Source organism: Euleptes europaea, chromosome 16 (genome assembly GCF_029931775.1).
Source record: "Euleptes europaea isolate rEulEur1 chromosome 16, rEulEur1.hap1, whole genome shotgun sequence".
Lineage (NCBI taxonomy): Eukaryota > Metazoa > Chordata > Lepidosauria > Squamata > Sphaerodactylidae > Euleptes > Euleptes europaea.
The window spans coordinates 48,976,881-48,991,801 of NC_079327.1; the positions used below are offsets into that span (position 1 = coordinate 48,976,881).

General features: G+C 43.1%; 1 protein-coding gene across 1 annotated transcript; it reads left to right on the forward strand.

The window, feature by feature from the left end:
* The first annotated feature begins 289 nt into the window (after nucleotides 1-289).
* Nucleotides 290-11,997, forward strand: PRDX4 (peroxiredoxin 4). The gene is made up of 7 exons (XM_056861761.1): nucleotides 290-464; nucleotides 3,341-3,458; nucleotides 4,175-4,291; nucleotides 5,317-5,439; nucleotides 7,502-7,632; nucleotides 10,141-10,175; nucleotides 11,891-11,997. Exons 1-7 carry the CDS (start codon nucleotides 302-304, stop codon nucleotides 11,939-11,941), a joined length of 738 nt encoding a protein of 245 aa, XP_056717739.1. The 5' UTR covers nucleotides 290-301; the 3' UTR covers nucleotides 11,942-11,997.
* Nucleotides 11,998-14,921: the final 2,924 nt, after the last annotated feature.

Genomic DNA, 14,921 nt, shown 5'->3' on the forward strand with positions numbered 1-14,921 from the left:
TGGGCGTCGTCTCCAGGCGTGGAAGGCTTCAGCCGCCTGAGGAGAGGGGTGGGGGTGGCCGCGGCGTCCCGCCCCCAGAAGCGCCGGCCCCGCCGGGCGGCCTCCTCCTCGGCCTCCTCCTCCTCCGCCGCGCCTCCCTCGTCTCCGCGCGCGACGTGCCGCGGCTCGGCGGGCCATGGCGGGCGGCGGTTGGGCGCGCGGGGGGCCGCGGGGCAACGGCCGGGCGGCGGCGGTTGAGGCCCGGGCGCGGCGGTTGCGGCCTGGTCGCGCGCGCGCCGCCTGGCTGTGGCTCCTGGTGCTGATGGCGGCGCCGAGCAGCGAGGAGGCCGGGACGGCCGAGGAGCAGGCGGCGCGGGGCTGGGGCGACGAGAAGTGCCACTTCTACGCGGGGGGCGAGGTGTACCCCGGGGAGGCGCTGCGGATGCCCCTCTCCGACCACTCCCTCCACCTCAGCAAGGCCAAGAGTAGGTCGCCCGGGGCGAGCGGGTGGGCACCGGGAGGGGCTTCGTGGCCGGGGGGGGTCAGCACGGAGCCCCCCCCGCCGCCCCCCCCTTTACCCTTGGCGCGAAAGGGAAACGCGGGGGCGACGGGAAGAAAGGAGAGGGGTTTGGAGAGGGGGGGCCGGGAGGAGCTCTTCTCCCCCTCCCATAATACTAGAACACGGGGTCATCTGCCGAAGCTGGAGGGGGAGAGATTCAAAACAGATAAACGGAAGTATTTTTTCACACAACGCATCGTTAAACTATGGAACTCCCTGCCCCAGGATGTGGGGATGGCTGCCAGCTTGGAGGGCTTTAAGAGGGGAGTGGACATGTTCATGGAGGAGAGGGGTATTCATGGCTGTTATTTAGAATGGATACTAGTCATCCTGCATACCTATTCTCTCTATTATCAGAGGAGCGTGCCTATTATTTTGGGTGCTGTGGAGCCACAGGCAGGATGGGGCTGCTGCAGTTGTCTCGTTTTGGGACTTCCTAGAGGCCCCTGGTTGGCCCCTGTGGGGACAGACTGCTGGACTTGATGGGCCTGGGTCTCTGATCCAGCGGGGCCTTTCTTATGTTCTTATGTTATGTTCTAAAGGCCTATTCTACAGCAGCTAACCAGAAAACATTTGCAATGGCGTATATCTTATTTAACATGCAAAAGTATTATCCATGGAAGATTTATTTTAAGTGGCAGTTTAATAGGAGTCCATTGAAGCAAATGGAGGGCTATCCTTGGCTGTTAATCAAAGTAGATACTAGTCATGATGCACACCTATTTTCTCTCCAGGATCAGAGGAGCAGGCCTATTAACTTAGGTGCTGTGGAGCCACAGGCAGGATGGTGCTGCTGCAGTCGTCTTGCTTGGGGGCTTCCTGGGGGTACCTGGTTGGCCCCTGTGTGAACAGACTGCTGGACTGGATGGGCCTGGGTCTCTGATCCAGCAGGGCCTTTCTGATGTTCTTAAGAGGCGCAGCTCTCCTCAGGTCTCCCCACCCACTGTTTGTTTACTTTTCAGCCACGACCCCACTCTTTCCCCAGCTTCAGTCTTATTCCCTCTTGAAAAAGGTAGTTGCGGGGTGGGGGTGGGGGTGGAGATCTAGCCATTCTTCTGTGGGAGACCCTGCTGAGAAATGAGGGGAAGCATTTTACCACGAAGCGTCTTGTGTGAGCTAACCTTAACGCAAATGAGAAGCAGAAAAGGGCAAGAGTCCAGAAGCAGCTTGAAGACTAACAAAAATATTTTCTGGTAGGGTATGAGCTTTCGTGAGCCACAGCTCTTCTTCAGATATTCTTCAGATATTCTTCAGAAAATATTTTTGTTAGCCTTTAGGGTGCTACTGGGCTCTTGCCCTTTTCTACTGCTGCAGACAGACTAACAACACTGTCCACTGTGAACAAATGAGAAGCATGAATTTTTGAAACATGGATTGAAACCAGCCATATCGTTCCCTCCCCCTTTTTTTTTTGCCAAATGTTTACTTTCTTTTGCCTAGACTCAGTTGATGATAACGTTGAGCAAATGACACGTCAGGCAAAGCCTGTTGGTTGGAAGTGGAGAGAGAAGGGATAAAATTCAACTTGCTTATTTTAATGCAAATTGCTTATTTAAAGGGATGACATTCATTTATGGAGACCAGACATCAGTTAAAGGAAGTCTGAGATAGCAAAATAATGTTTTGTACCAAAGTACATTGAACTTTACTTGTAGAATTTTCTTCAAATGTGCTGCTTTTTAAGAAAAATGCAGGAATAAATTGCCCTGGCAAAAGTTTGCCACCAACGTTGCAGATGACTTGCAAAGGCCATCATACAAAGAAGTAGTATCATGCACAAGATTTGCACAGCTAGAGCTTCACTTGCTGCTTCTACACCAGGAGTTACTGTTGTTAAAAATGCAAGCCGCTGTTTGATTCCAAAAGTAGCTTTTCTGCAATGAATAGCAAGTGACTGTCTGCCGGTGCAGTTCTCTTATGACCTTTCAGTTGTAGCCAAAGGCTTTAGATTGTCACTGGAAACCATGCAATAAGTGTAAATCATTGGAAGAGTTTTTTGTTTTGTTGTTTGTCATAACCCTTCCAGAGTGTGTGTTTTCAGTCACATTAATGACTGTGGCATAGATTGCAACCTTGGGTGGCTGTAATTGAAGCAAGGCTAGAGCAACAGATGTTTTGCACAGAAACGTAACCCTGTGTTCTTCTGCAATATAGTTCCCCAGCCATTTGGCCATAATTTCTTAGCATACAATTTATGCTGAGTAGAATAAGTCCATTGGGGGAAAAGTGACATATCCTTGGATTAGTGAATAATTCATGGAATAGATCTATTTTACCTTCCTTCTGCAGCCTCCTGTGGTCCTGAATGTCTGCTGTTCACTCCTGGGGAATTCTTGGGAACAAAATGGCACACAGTGGCGGTGTGGTGGTGGAAAGTGCCATCAAAGTCACAGCTGATTTAGGGTGACCCTGTCGGGTTTTCCAGTCAAGAGACTTCGGAGATGGTTTGCCATTGCCTGCCTCCGCTGAGAGAGTTTTGAGAGAACTGTGACTGGCCCAGGGCCACCCAGCAGGCTTCATGTGGAGAAGGGGGGAATCAAACCCCGTTCTCCAGATTGGAGCCTGCTGCTCTTAACCACTGGCTCTTTCTGGGGTGGCGGTAGGGATGCAGAATTATGAGAAATTGTCAGAGGTTGCCCCTCCTTCATGCAGTTCTCCCAATGTGCTGTTCTTGCTGCAATTCCCAGTGCTTTCCCCATTTTGCTCACTGGTAAACTTCCATGATTGCATATTTAAAGTGAAAAACATGTATTTATCAGGTTTTGTAATTGTATTTAAAGTGGAATTTTTTAAAAAATTTAGTTTCTAAACCAGCACCTGATTGGGAAGGAACAGCAGTCATCAATGGAGAGTTTAAAGAACTGAAGTTATCAAATTATGAAGGAAAATACCTTGTATTCTTCTTTTACCCTCTTGACTTGTAAGTAAAACTGCAGAAACAATACATATTTTCACAGTATAGGATTTGTTGGTTATCAATCAATTTAGCACACATTATTTGCTTCTTTAAAAATCTAGTCAAAGGGAATCAGTAAGCATGTTTACTTTTTGCATACGGAAAAATTAAATCGGATACTTTTGTCTGTAGAAGTCCTATGGAAATTAAATGTACATCTTTGCGTGTTTGTATAATATATGACATGAGATTAAAGAGTAATTTCAGTACTTCTGATATTGTAAAACAATTGGGAAAAACCTTCAGTCCCTTTAAGATTATTACTAATTATTTAATTTAAGCATTTCTGCTTCCATAGAGCACCAAGGGGAAAAATAGGTTCATTGATTTCCAGAAATGAAACACGTTCAGTAGTGCTAGTACCCAGAAGAATGTAGATTTTCTGATCGTTACTTGCAGTTTTAAATCAGTCTAATATTGTATCCTAGTACTTGTTATTGCCCCACAAAATCTCACAATATATTATTCTGGTATGTTAAAGGACATTACAAGCACTGCAACATGATGCACTAGCAGAACTATTTAGGATGCTGAATTCCTAAAATAAAGGAATTTATATGTTTTGTTTCCTATCTATAGCAGAGAACCTGCATACTTTACAGAGAATATTTAATCTGTACAGGAAACTTCTTTTGAGCGCTGTTAAATTTAGAATATGATTTTCCATTTTTATATTTTAGCACATTTGTGTGTCCAACAGAGATACTTGCCTTCAGTGACAGGATTGAAGAATTCAGAGCAATAAACACTGAAGTGGTAGCTTGTTCAGTTGATTCACAGTTCACTCATTTAGCATGGTATGTATGCTTGTTTTGTTTGTGCAAATTACTAGCAGTTGCTTATTAAAACGTATGGCCAAAATGGCAAACATTATTAGAAAACACAGGACCCTATGCAGTTGGACTCTTATACACACTATTAGATGCCTGCAGCTCTTGCATGTGCATAGTTCTGTTTCCAGGAGGGAAGAAGGGGTTGTTTGCACAGTGCATCTACACATGGAGCAGCATGTACAGAAAGGAATGGAGAGGATGAAAGTCCAACTTGAAATGCAGTATATAACATGGAAAGCTAGGTAACTGCATTATATAATAAAAGTTACAATATTTATTTATTTATTGGAAATATTTCTACCCCTGTTTTTCTCTTAGCAGAGTTGGGACCAAAGGTAGGTAACAACATCTAAAATGAAGTAAACTAACACCCATGTAATAACTATAAACATTTAAAAAACAAAGTAAAAGTCAGCAGGATTGCCATCTCAGGTTAGCTAATACATCCCATGAGCCAACAGAAACACGGCTCAGATATTTCACAGTAAAATTTATCATCTATAGTGCTTGCATCTATCACTGTTCTGCGTTAAACTGATAATACGTGAGGGTCCTAAAATAAATGTATGTTAACATGTTTTGGTCAAAAAAGAATATTACTACATTATATGTAATAATAATTGATATTAATGGTGATAATCCTACATGGCAACCTATATCTTTTGTTAAATAAGATTTTTTTTCAATATGTAGAGTTGGAGCCAGCCAGCTTTTACAGGAGGATGGGGTGAACTTAGCCGATTCACTTCCTCACGGCATCCCTCCCCAACCCCTGTTGTGTTTTTATCCAAATGTGACCCCCCCCCCCATCATTAGCTTTTGAGGGGGATCACAGGATAATGATGGGGAAATGAGCCCAGTTCCACTGGTGAGATTTAGAAAGAAAAGATCTGATTGCTGATGATGCTTCTGTTATTGATACAAAATTAATTGTATAAAGATGTGAAAGTGTTTGTCTTAAGTATTTGGTTGTCTTTGTATTGTAATAGGATCAATACTCCACGAAAAAAAGGAGGGCTTGGACCAATAAAGATACCACTCCTTTCAGATCTGACACACCAGATTGCAAAGGATTATGGAGTTTATCTGGAAGATCAAGGCCATGCTCTCAGGTATAACTTTAATTGTTCTGTTGCAACCTCCTGCTGTACATATGTGAGTTAAAAGAATCAAGCTTTGTTTTTCTTCTTGCAATACATTATTACTGAAATTCTGTTATATTCCTAATCTCGTTTGAGGGGAGGGGAAGTTGCAAGGTTAAACTTATACATTTTACAATAGCAGTCCACTGGAGAGAGATACTAATGGACCAACATAGCTACCTAGAATGATTGGAAGCAGCAAGAAAACAGACCTTGGGTATTGGGTTAGCAAATCAAGCAGTTGTGTAGCAGACAGCTGAATACTGATGAGTCGTCCCAGTCTTGGAATCCTGAGTGGCAGAAGGTTCGAAAAGGGGGAAAAACAGAATTCTACTGCTGGCAGAGAGGAACACAGTTGTGTAGGATCAAGAAGGATCCTATGTGAAGAAAATGAACTGCATGTCTTTCCTCTCTAAGAGAAATAGCTCCTAAGTGAAGGAGGTGGTCCCTAACCAGTTTTAAAGAAGTAAACTGGGAAATTGTGTGTTTTGTTCCTGACTCCACCATGATAACCATTTTCAAGTACTTGAAGGGCTGTCATACAGAGGATCGTGCAGAGTTGTTTGCTATTGCCCCAGAAGGTCGGACCAGACACAACGGGTTGAAATTACATCAAAAGGGTTTTCGTCTAAACATTAGGAAGAACTTCCTGACAGAGTGGTTTGTCAGTGGACCAGGTTTCCTTGGGAGGCTGTGGGCTCTCTTTTGGAGGTTTTGAAGCAGAGGCTAGATGGCCATCTGACAACAATGCTGATTCTGTGACCTTAGGCAGATCATGAGAAGTGGGACGGATTGTGTCAGTGCCTGGCTCTCATGGCCCTTTCTTACATGTCCAGGGTAATGCTGATCGCCACTTAGGGAGCAATTTTCCTCCAGGCCAGATTGGCCAGGTATCTTGTAGGGTTTTTGCCATCTTCTGGGCATGGAGCAGGGGTCACTAGGGGTGTGGAGTGGGAGGTAGTTGTGAATGTCCTGCATTGTGGAGGGGGTTGGACTAGATGACCCTTCCAACTCAGCTTATGTCTGTTCAACTAAGCAGTGACTGCCAAGTGTTCTCTATCTCATTCTATTCTCCAAAGTATCAACACTTGTCTGCAAAATACATGAGCTGCATCTTGAATACAAAATATCTGTTGTTTTTAAGTATCCTAACTTTCCTCATTCCTATTCTTTTATTACCTGCCAAGTTCATTTTCTGGAACTTCTAACAACTTGACTTTACTATTTCCCCAAAAGAGAAAAATTAAATAGTTTTGAGTTTTTATTTCATTAAGCCTCTCTTGTGCCATAATCTGATATATATAAATAAAGAGTTTTTGGTGGATTCCTCATCATCATAAGAGTGGGACAGGAAAACAACAAAAGATCATTCATAAATCTCTGGAGTGATAATGGTGGTTGGTGAGGAAAAATAAATAAAACAAAAGGAGGAGATCTGTCATAAATTGGTACAGTGATCCACAGGACTGCATAATTAGAATAATAGAGTTGGAAGGGACCACCAGGGTCATCTAGTCCAACCCCCTGCACAATGCAGGAAATTAACAACTACCTCCCCCCACATCCCCAGTGACCCCAACCCAATTCATGCACTTTAATGATGTAAAATGAGCCCAGTGGCGCAGAGTGGTAAGCTGCAGTACTGCAGTCCAAGCTCTGCTCACGATCTGAGTTCAATCCTGACGGAAGTCGGTTTCAGGTAGCCGGCTCAAGGTTGACTCAGCCTTCCATCCTTCCGAGGCCGGTAAAATGGGGGTAAAGGGAAGGTGATTGGGGAAGGCACTGGCAAACCACCCCGCAAAGTCTGCCTAGGAAATGTCAAGATGTGATGTCACCCCATGGATCAGGAATGACCCAGTGCTTGCACAGGGGACCTTTACCTTTTTAATGATGTAAAATTAAGCTGTTAGAGGAAACTCAGATATTTTTTAGGTTCTTACAGGAATGGGACCAGGCATAAACCAATATCTGGACACACTAATATGATTAATGTGTCCCTTGCTCACATGTGCTATTTTCTGTGTTTTCACAGAGGCCTTTTCATTATTGATGATAAGAAATTTCTTCGACAAATAACACTGAATGACCTACCTGTTGGCAGATCTGTGGATGAAACTCTTCGTCTATGTCAAGCATTCCAATATACTGACAAACATGGAGAAGGTGCTTGCCCTTTAAATATTTCGGTATTTGAAACATGTAGTTATAGCTAAGGCTGTCGATTCAGTTCGTCCCGAACCGAAAAACAGCCGAATTTCCCCCGATTCGGCTGTTTTCAGTTCAGATGGAACAGAATTCAAAAAAAGGTGGGAAAACTAATTCGGCAAGTTTGGGACGTGCCGAATAAATTCGGCAAATTTGAGGGCTCAGAATCAGCAGCATAACTGTCAGTTAGTAAGCAGCATTCTCCCACAGCCAATGGTGTCCAAGCTGGGTCTTCTCCTGGCCAATCAGAGCAGGGATTCTCACTTTTGAAATGGCCAGGAGAAGAGTCTAAAAACTCCCGTCCCGACTGTATTCATTGCCTTCCAATTTGGTGGCGGTGCTGCTGAGAGATCCGATTCCTGACTGGGCCAAGCTGCTGGTGCTTACCGGAATAGGATTGGATTTACTTTTCCTCCGTGCTCCTGCTGGAAGACATCCACACAGTGTGATTTTGGGGTTTTATCTCTATACCTTTTCTCCTGTGTGTGTTTGGGGGGGGGAAGCAGAGTCTGTGCGTGGCGGGGTGGAGCAGTTTCTGTGTGGGTGGGGGCTTTCGCCCGTTCTGCCGAGGGGTGTGTGCCCGCTCGCCTCTGCGGGAGTGTGTGTTCTAGTTTTAAAGCTGAGTCTGTTCGGCGGCTAGCGAGTCTCTTCGCTCTGCACCCACACCTCCTCCTCCTTGGTTTTTTTCCTGTTTGGCGTTGAACCGAGCCGTACTGGTTTGAGGGGGGGGCTTTTGCCCATTCTGCCTGGGGGTGTGTGCCCGCTCGCCTCTGCGGGAGTGTGTGCTGTGCTCTGCTTTTGTTTTTTGCCCCTAGCCTGGGGTTGAGTGCGACGGTGCAACTTGCGTGAGTCTCTCCCCGGCGCCGCTCGGCACCCACGCCTCCTCCTCCTTGGTTTTTTTCCCGTTTGGGGCCGAGCCGTGCTGGTTTGAGAGGGAATGGCTTTATGGCTTTATTCCAATGAGGAAATGGAATAAAGATGCACATTAAAGATTGGGGGGACCCCTTCCGGGCCCCATAATTTCGGACCCCGTGACCCAATCTTCACAAAACTTGGGGGTTCTTGCAAGAAGGGTCCCCTCAAGCTACGCTGAAATTTTGGGACCTCTACCTCCAAAAATGCCCAACCACAGAGCCGCGGAAAGCCGCGACTGTGCTTTATGGCTTTATTCCAATGAGGGAATGGAATAAAGATGCACAATAAGAATGGGTGGGACCCCTTCAGCGCCCGATAATTTCGGATCCCGTGACCCAATCTTAACAAAACTTGGGGGTTCTTGCAAGAAGGGTCCCTTCAAGCTACAGTGAAAGTTTGGGACCTCCCACCTCCAAAAAGCCCCCCCCCCAGAGCCGCGGAAAGCCATGAATGTGTTTGTAATGGCTTTATTGCAATGGGCAGATGGGGCACTTCCGGGCCCCATAACTCGGGACCCCCTGCCCCAATCGTCACAAAACGTGGGGGTTCTTGCAAGAAGGGTCCCCTCAAGCTACGCTGAAAATTTGGGACCTCTACCTCCAAACATGCCCACCCCGGAGCCGCGGAAAGGTGCAAATGTGTTTTTAATAGCTTTAAACGGCCGAATTTTTTCCTGAACTCCGAATCTCGCGCCGAATTCCACAGATCCGAATCGGGGGAGTTCGGACTTCGGCATTTCCCGAATCAAAACGGGCCAAATTTTGCCGAATCCAAATTTTACCGAATTTATTTTTTTCAACATCCCTAGTTATAGCTACTGAACTAGCTATGCATATTGTGGCAGTCCTGAATTTGGGCTCATTACAGTTTTTACTCCAAAGTTTTGCAGGGCTTTGAACTTATATAGTTATATTCCCCTATATATGGTGTATGTATGGAAACTACCACAAAACCAGAATGGTATCTGAGAGTACTTCCATTCTTTACAGCTTTGTACCGATGTAAAATTCCTGCCTGAGATCATAGGATACTGGAGAACTGGATACTCCAGGCTTGCATTGTGATTTTAATCAGGTCACACTGCTCTACATTAGGAATCTCTTGTGCTCACTAATAAATTTTTTTACATTTCCCTCAACTTTTATCACACTTGTATGTTGGGTAACCATTTTCTACTGTCTGTAAAGAGAGAAACTCAAAAGAAAAGAAAAATACAATGATGCCAGTCATTCACTGATTATCTTTATAACTTCGTTTTGAAATACCTTTTTATTTAGAGTCCAGGACATATTCTACAGCAAAAAAAAACAGCAACAACAAAAAACTATATAGTATTAAGCAGAGTCTTGAATAAATATGTTATAGTTAACAGAATTCTGAAGTGCACTTTTTACTTTTATGGATTTTACTTTCACTGCCCTTTCTCTTCAATACAGGAGTGAACTTTTCCCCCAGTTCTCACAATACACATTTTATTTTACTATTTTAGTAATAGATGTTTGGGTGTGAAGAGGTTAGCAACCATATTAATTTCTCTTGTTGCCTTTGCAGTATGCCCTGCTGGTTGGAAACCTGGCAGTGAAACAGTAAGTTGGGTTTATGTGCATGCTATATTATTTTTGGGCAGAAACCTGCTATTATGATAACTTTTTGAAAAATTGCTCTTACATTATCTTACAGTATGTAATTATTAGGTCAAAAGCAGTGTGCTGGATGCTCAGCAGCATAAAATAAAAATTCACCCATAATCTTTAGCAACATTTTGCATGCTCTATACATCTTTCATTACTGTACCACCCCCATTTGAACTAGTGGCATTCAGGGTCTGAGTCATCTACTGCAGTGTTAAAATTCCTTAACTAATTCATTCCTCTACCACCTTCAAGTCCTTTAGCATTAGGAAGCCAATGTTCAGGGTTTTGCTGTAGCAGCTAATTAGCACAATCATTCAGGACAAAAATTTGTGACCTGCTTTATTAATTAACATACAGTGCAATCCTAAAGAGTTACCCCAGTCTAATCCCATTCATTTCAATGGACTTAGACTGGGATAACTCTGCATAGGATTTTTCTTCTTTTGTAGCATCCAGTAGTTGCCCAGCTGTTACTCACTGGTGAAAAATCAAAGCTAATTATTTACAAAAGAAACTAACATTCTAGGTAGCTAGTTCATGAAGTATTAGCAGTATGGCAGGTTTTACTAAACCTAGAATTAAAATTTTGCACTGTTTTACCGTGTGTACTAGAACTTGTTAGAAGCCCCTTTCTGGCTGCAGTCCTTGTGGCCCACTCCACCCTTACCCACAGGATATTGCAACTGACTGTAGAATCATAGAGTTGGAAGGGACCACCAGGGCCATCAAGTCCAACCCCCTGCACAATGCAGGAAATTCACAACTACCTCCCCCCTCCACATCCCTAGTGACCAGAAGATGGCCAAGATGCCCAAAGGGGAAATTATCTTCCCATCCACTTTCTATCTGGGCACAGAAGTACTTTGCACATGTGGGCCTCTTGATTCTGGCTGCTGTTTTACTGAACTTCTGCTTGGTAGCAGTCTTATAAGGAGCTATGATTAGGTGATCGTCACAGGTTTTTATTTATTTAGGAAAAATCTCAAGAATGTTATCAAGGAGGCTAACATCTAAAACAATACCAACAAGTAAATAAAACTAAGTCTATAAACATGCCATGGGATAAAAGCAGCACAAAACAAACTGAGCGGTCTAAAAAGAACTGATTGCTTTCATAAATTTCATGCTAAAATGATTGTACTCTAGGGCCTTTCTATATGTATTTGATGCACATGATGCACAGTAATATGTAGAAGTTCCAAAACCCGCTTTTATTATCTTCTTTTAATAAAATTGTGGTCAAACATAGACAAATTATGCATTCAGTACTCATTGAAGTAATTTATGGAACTCAAGTATACACAAAGATGGGTTCTTGTTTTGGAAAGAAAGGTAGGATTAAATGTTTACAAATCATATATGCAAAATCGTCAGTGTATTCAAGTCAGTATTTAGGCGCACTAAGGACATTGGCAGCTGAACCCATGCCGTGTACATGTGTTCAGTTATATCAAACCTGACACTGCAGTGAAAGTGTTGTGGCCAAGAGAAGAGCTGTAAGTACCTTTGTGCACTTGAATACGATGTTAATTTAGACAAATAATTTCAGAGCAGGTGTGACTTTAATCCATCCTTTAGTCAAGATGGGCTTTCTTTTACATTGGAATGTCTCCACGTTATACATATTGTTGGTTTTTTATAACAACACTGAATTTTTCCTTCCACAGATAATTCCAGATCCTGCAGGAAAACTGAAGTATTTTGGGAAATTTAACTAATTGTTTATTCTAAATTCATAACTAAGAAGCTGCCAGTAAAGTTCAGTTAATTTTGACGCTGCTGTGTGTGTTGATTTATACATAAGCAGAATATGTCACTGATGTGATAAACACTACTGGACAAGTAACACAAAAACTTATAATTTGACTCTTTGGCAGGTAAGGTGTCAGAGGTCTTACAAAACTTACATTCACCGAGTCAACTTGAACATATTTTACATGACTGGTTTTTTTTATGCAAGTGCCACTAAATTCACTGAACGTTAAAATTGTGTAAAAGTCATCGTTTCTGTCCAGTCTACAATGTAAACATATTGTAACAGTATTGGGGACAAAATATTTAAGAAAATTATCTGTCACAGAAAGAAGCACTACTACATTGTTATTTCAGTGGTGGACGTGCAGAATTTGCTGTGCTTGAGAAGTAGCAAATCACTGAAGACCAAGACTTAATAAAATACCCATTAACACAAATATAACAATGTCAAATTTTAGCTCATACCACACTTACCTATTGTCTTGGATAAGGAGAGCATTTTGATACTTTTACTCTTCTTCCCTTCCACAACTCTTTGAGAGGTTTCAAACTTCCATCACAAGGGAGAGGAGTAGGGAGCGTCATCCTCAGTCTCTGCCCCACTTCTGCTGAGGATGGTCAAGTATCAGGCCTAGATGCTTTTTGGAAAGAACAGACAATTTCCATGTCAAAATGTTTTCAGTATTCTTCCCAAAATAGAATGGGAACTGGAGGGACCTTGTGCCCTAAATTATAAATTCTTCAGGGTAAGGAAGTTCCCAGTGGAATCTCCAGATTATTCTGGAAGGTCGCCATTAAAGGTCAATATATTGCCTCTGAAGGCAGGCAGATATGCCAGGCCACTGCAGGGTTTTTTGTTTCTCCTATGGACACAGTTCCAATTTACTGTGCAATTCACCTGGCCTCTGCCCCAAGGGCTGGCGATCACAGTAGAGCATAAAGGATGCACATCTACCCCCAATCTCAGGCTCAGTGATCATCAGGCCAACTTCCCACATGCAAGCTCTCCAAGGCTGTCTTAGATGCTTGTGAGATTGGCTATCTAATTCTTACAAGAAATTTCAAGTAGATTTCTAAATTAACACTGCCAAAGAACTACTCTTACCTTCAGAGAAGGAGGTATTGATTTATGACCCTTTCGCAATTGTAGGTAGACATGATTGTATGAATTTCCCTGGCAAAATTTCATTGACATTTCCTGGATTGCGAACTACTACCCTTACAGCACCATGTAAGTTCCAAGATGACTTCCCATCCAATAAGATTTGTGAGATGGTATCTCCCAGGAAATTTTCAGTTCTTGTATAATCATAGCAAACATGGCTCACAAGAATTGCAGTACAATCCTTTGAGTTAAACCCTTCTATGTACATAGAAATCAGGGAGCTTAGAATGGCATAACTCTGTTTAGGTTTAACTGCTGGTACAGGTTCAGAGCACTAGTATTTTCAATGTATTTTCCTTGCATAAGAGGTACGAGTCCTCTTATTGTGCATTCAATCCAATGCCCAGTATAACTAAAAAAGAATAAAGCAAATGATCTCAGTCTTATTGGGGTTCAGCCATCATCCATTCACCCGTATCTGATACTGCACCACTGGCAGAAAATAGGTATGCTACGCCACACCATGTTTAAAACATGATACTGAATGGGACTTTGCAGATATAACTGCCTAGGACAAAATCTAGACCCTCCTGTACATAAGCATGTACTGCAACCTTGATACACTTCAGTGTATTCAGCTGTTTATGGTAAGCCAAGGCTCCCCATGTTTCACATACCAGTGTCCAACAGCTTCCTACCCATGTCCCTGTGCAAGTATGCTACAAAGTGATAGAGAGCAACTGGAAATATGCCAGGCTACTGGGGGCAATTTGTGGACTCCAGGAAGACCATTCTCTGAAGTATGCAGACCATCCTCCTGATGCAGTATGCTCAGGAGAAAAGCGGAAGGAGAAGTGCTAGTCTGCTCCAAACCATTGTTTAACCAAATAATCAAGAGGTTCCTTCTTACTAATACTCATTTTTTATTTGTTCCATTTATATCCCAGCTTTCTTCTGTGGAACTCAAGATAGAGTACATAGCGTACTGACGAGACACTGATCTGCTGAGCTTCAGCAAAGCACATATCTTCCAATTAAAACCAAATATGAGGCAATGTGGAGGATACTATTGTAACTGGTATCTACGAGAGCCAGTGGGATACAGGGGTTAGGACCCACACTTGTGCCATGGAAGCTTGCTGGGGGATCTTGGGCCAGTATCTTGATGGGAGACCTCCAAGGTATAACGGTTGTGACACAGAGGCAAGCAGGGGCAAACCACCTCCAGTCGCTTGCCTTTAAAATCCGACGGGGTCGCAATAAGTCAGCTATGACTTGATGGCAAAAAAATAAAAAACCACTACAAAAACAGGCATATTACTTCAGCCAAATATATTTATTAAAGCATACACGTGGTGCGGTCAAACATTTTAACTTCTGATTTGGCTGGATCAAAGATACATTCATTACTTCTTCCAGCTTAATTGAAGAAAATTCCAGCAAGTAACTGGCTGCAGTGTCATCTACTATTCTGTGATTCTCCCTCACTTTTCTGCATAGTTGGTGACTTGTTGGCAAAAAAACTGGCAGAAGGCACCAGCTTTCATAACATTCTACCATAGGCCTTGCTAGCATAGCAGAGGGAAGGCTATGTATGTGGCATGGCCTGCCCAGCCTTCACACTTTTTTAATCCATAGAATGACAACAACTATGAAATGAATGCCATATAGGAATATATAGGCTGGGATAAAGGACATGAAGTTACCTGAAGGCCTTGCACTTATAATTAATCCTTTTCAGTTGGTGTACATGCTTGTTCAATTGTCTACAAGTCAGTAAAAGCAGAGAAGTTAAAGGCAAAAATCTAATGGCGTATGGATAGACTCAAGATAAAGCC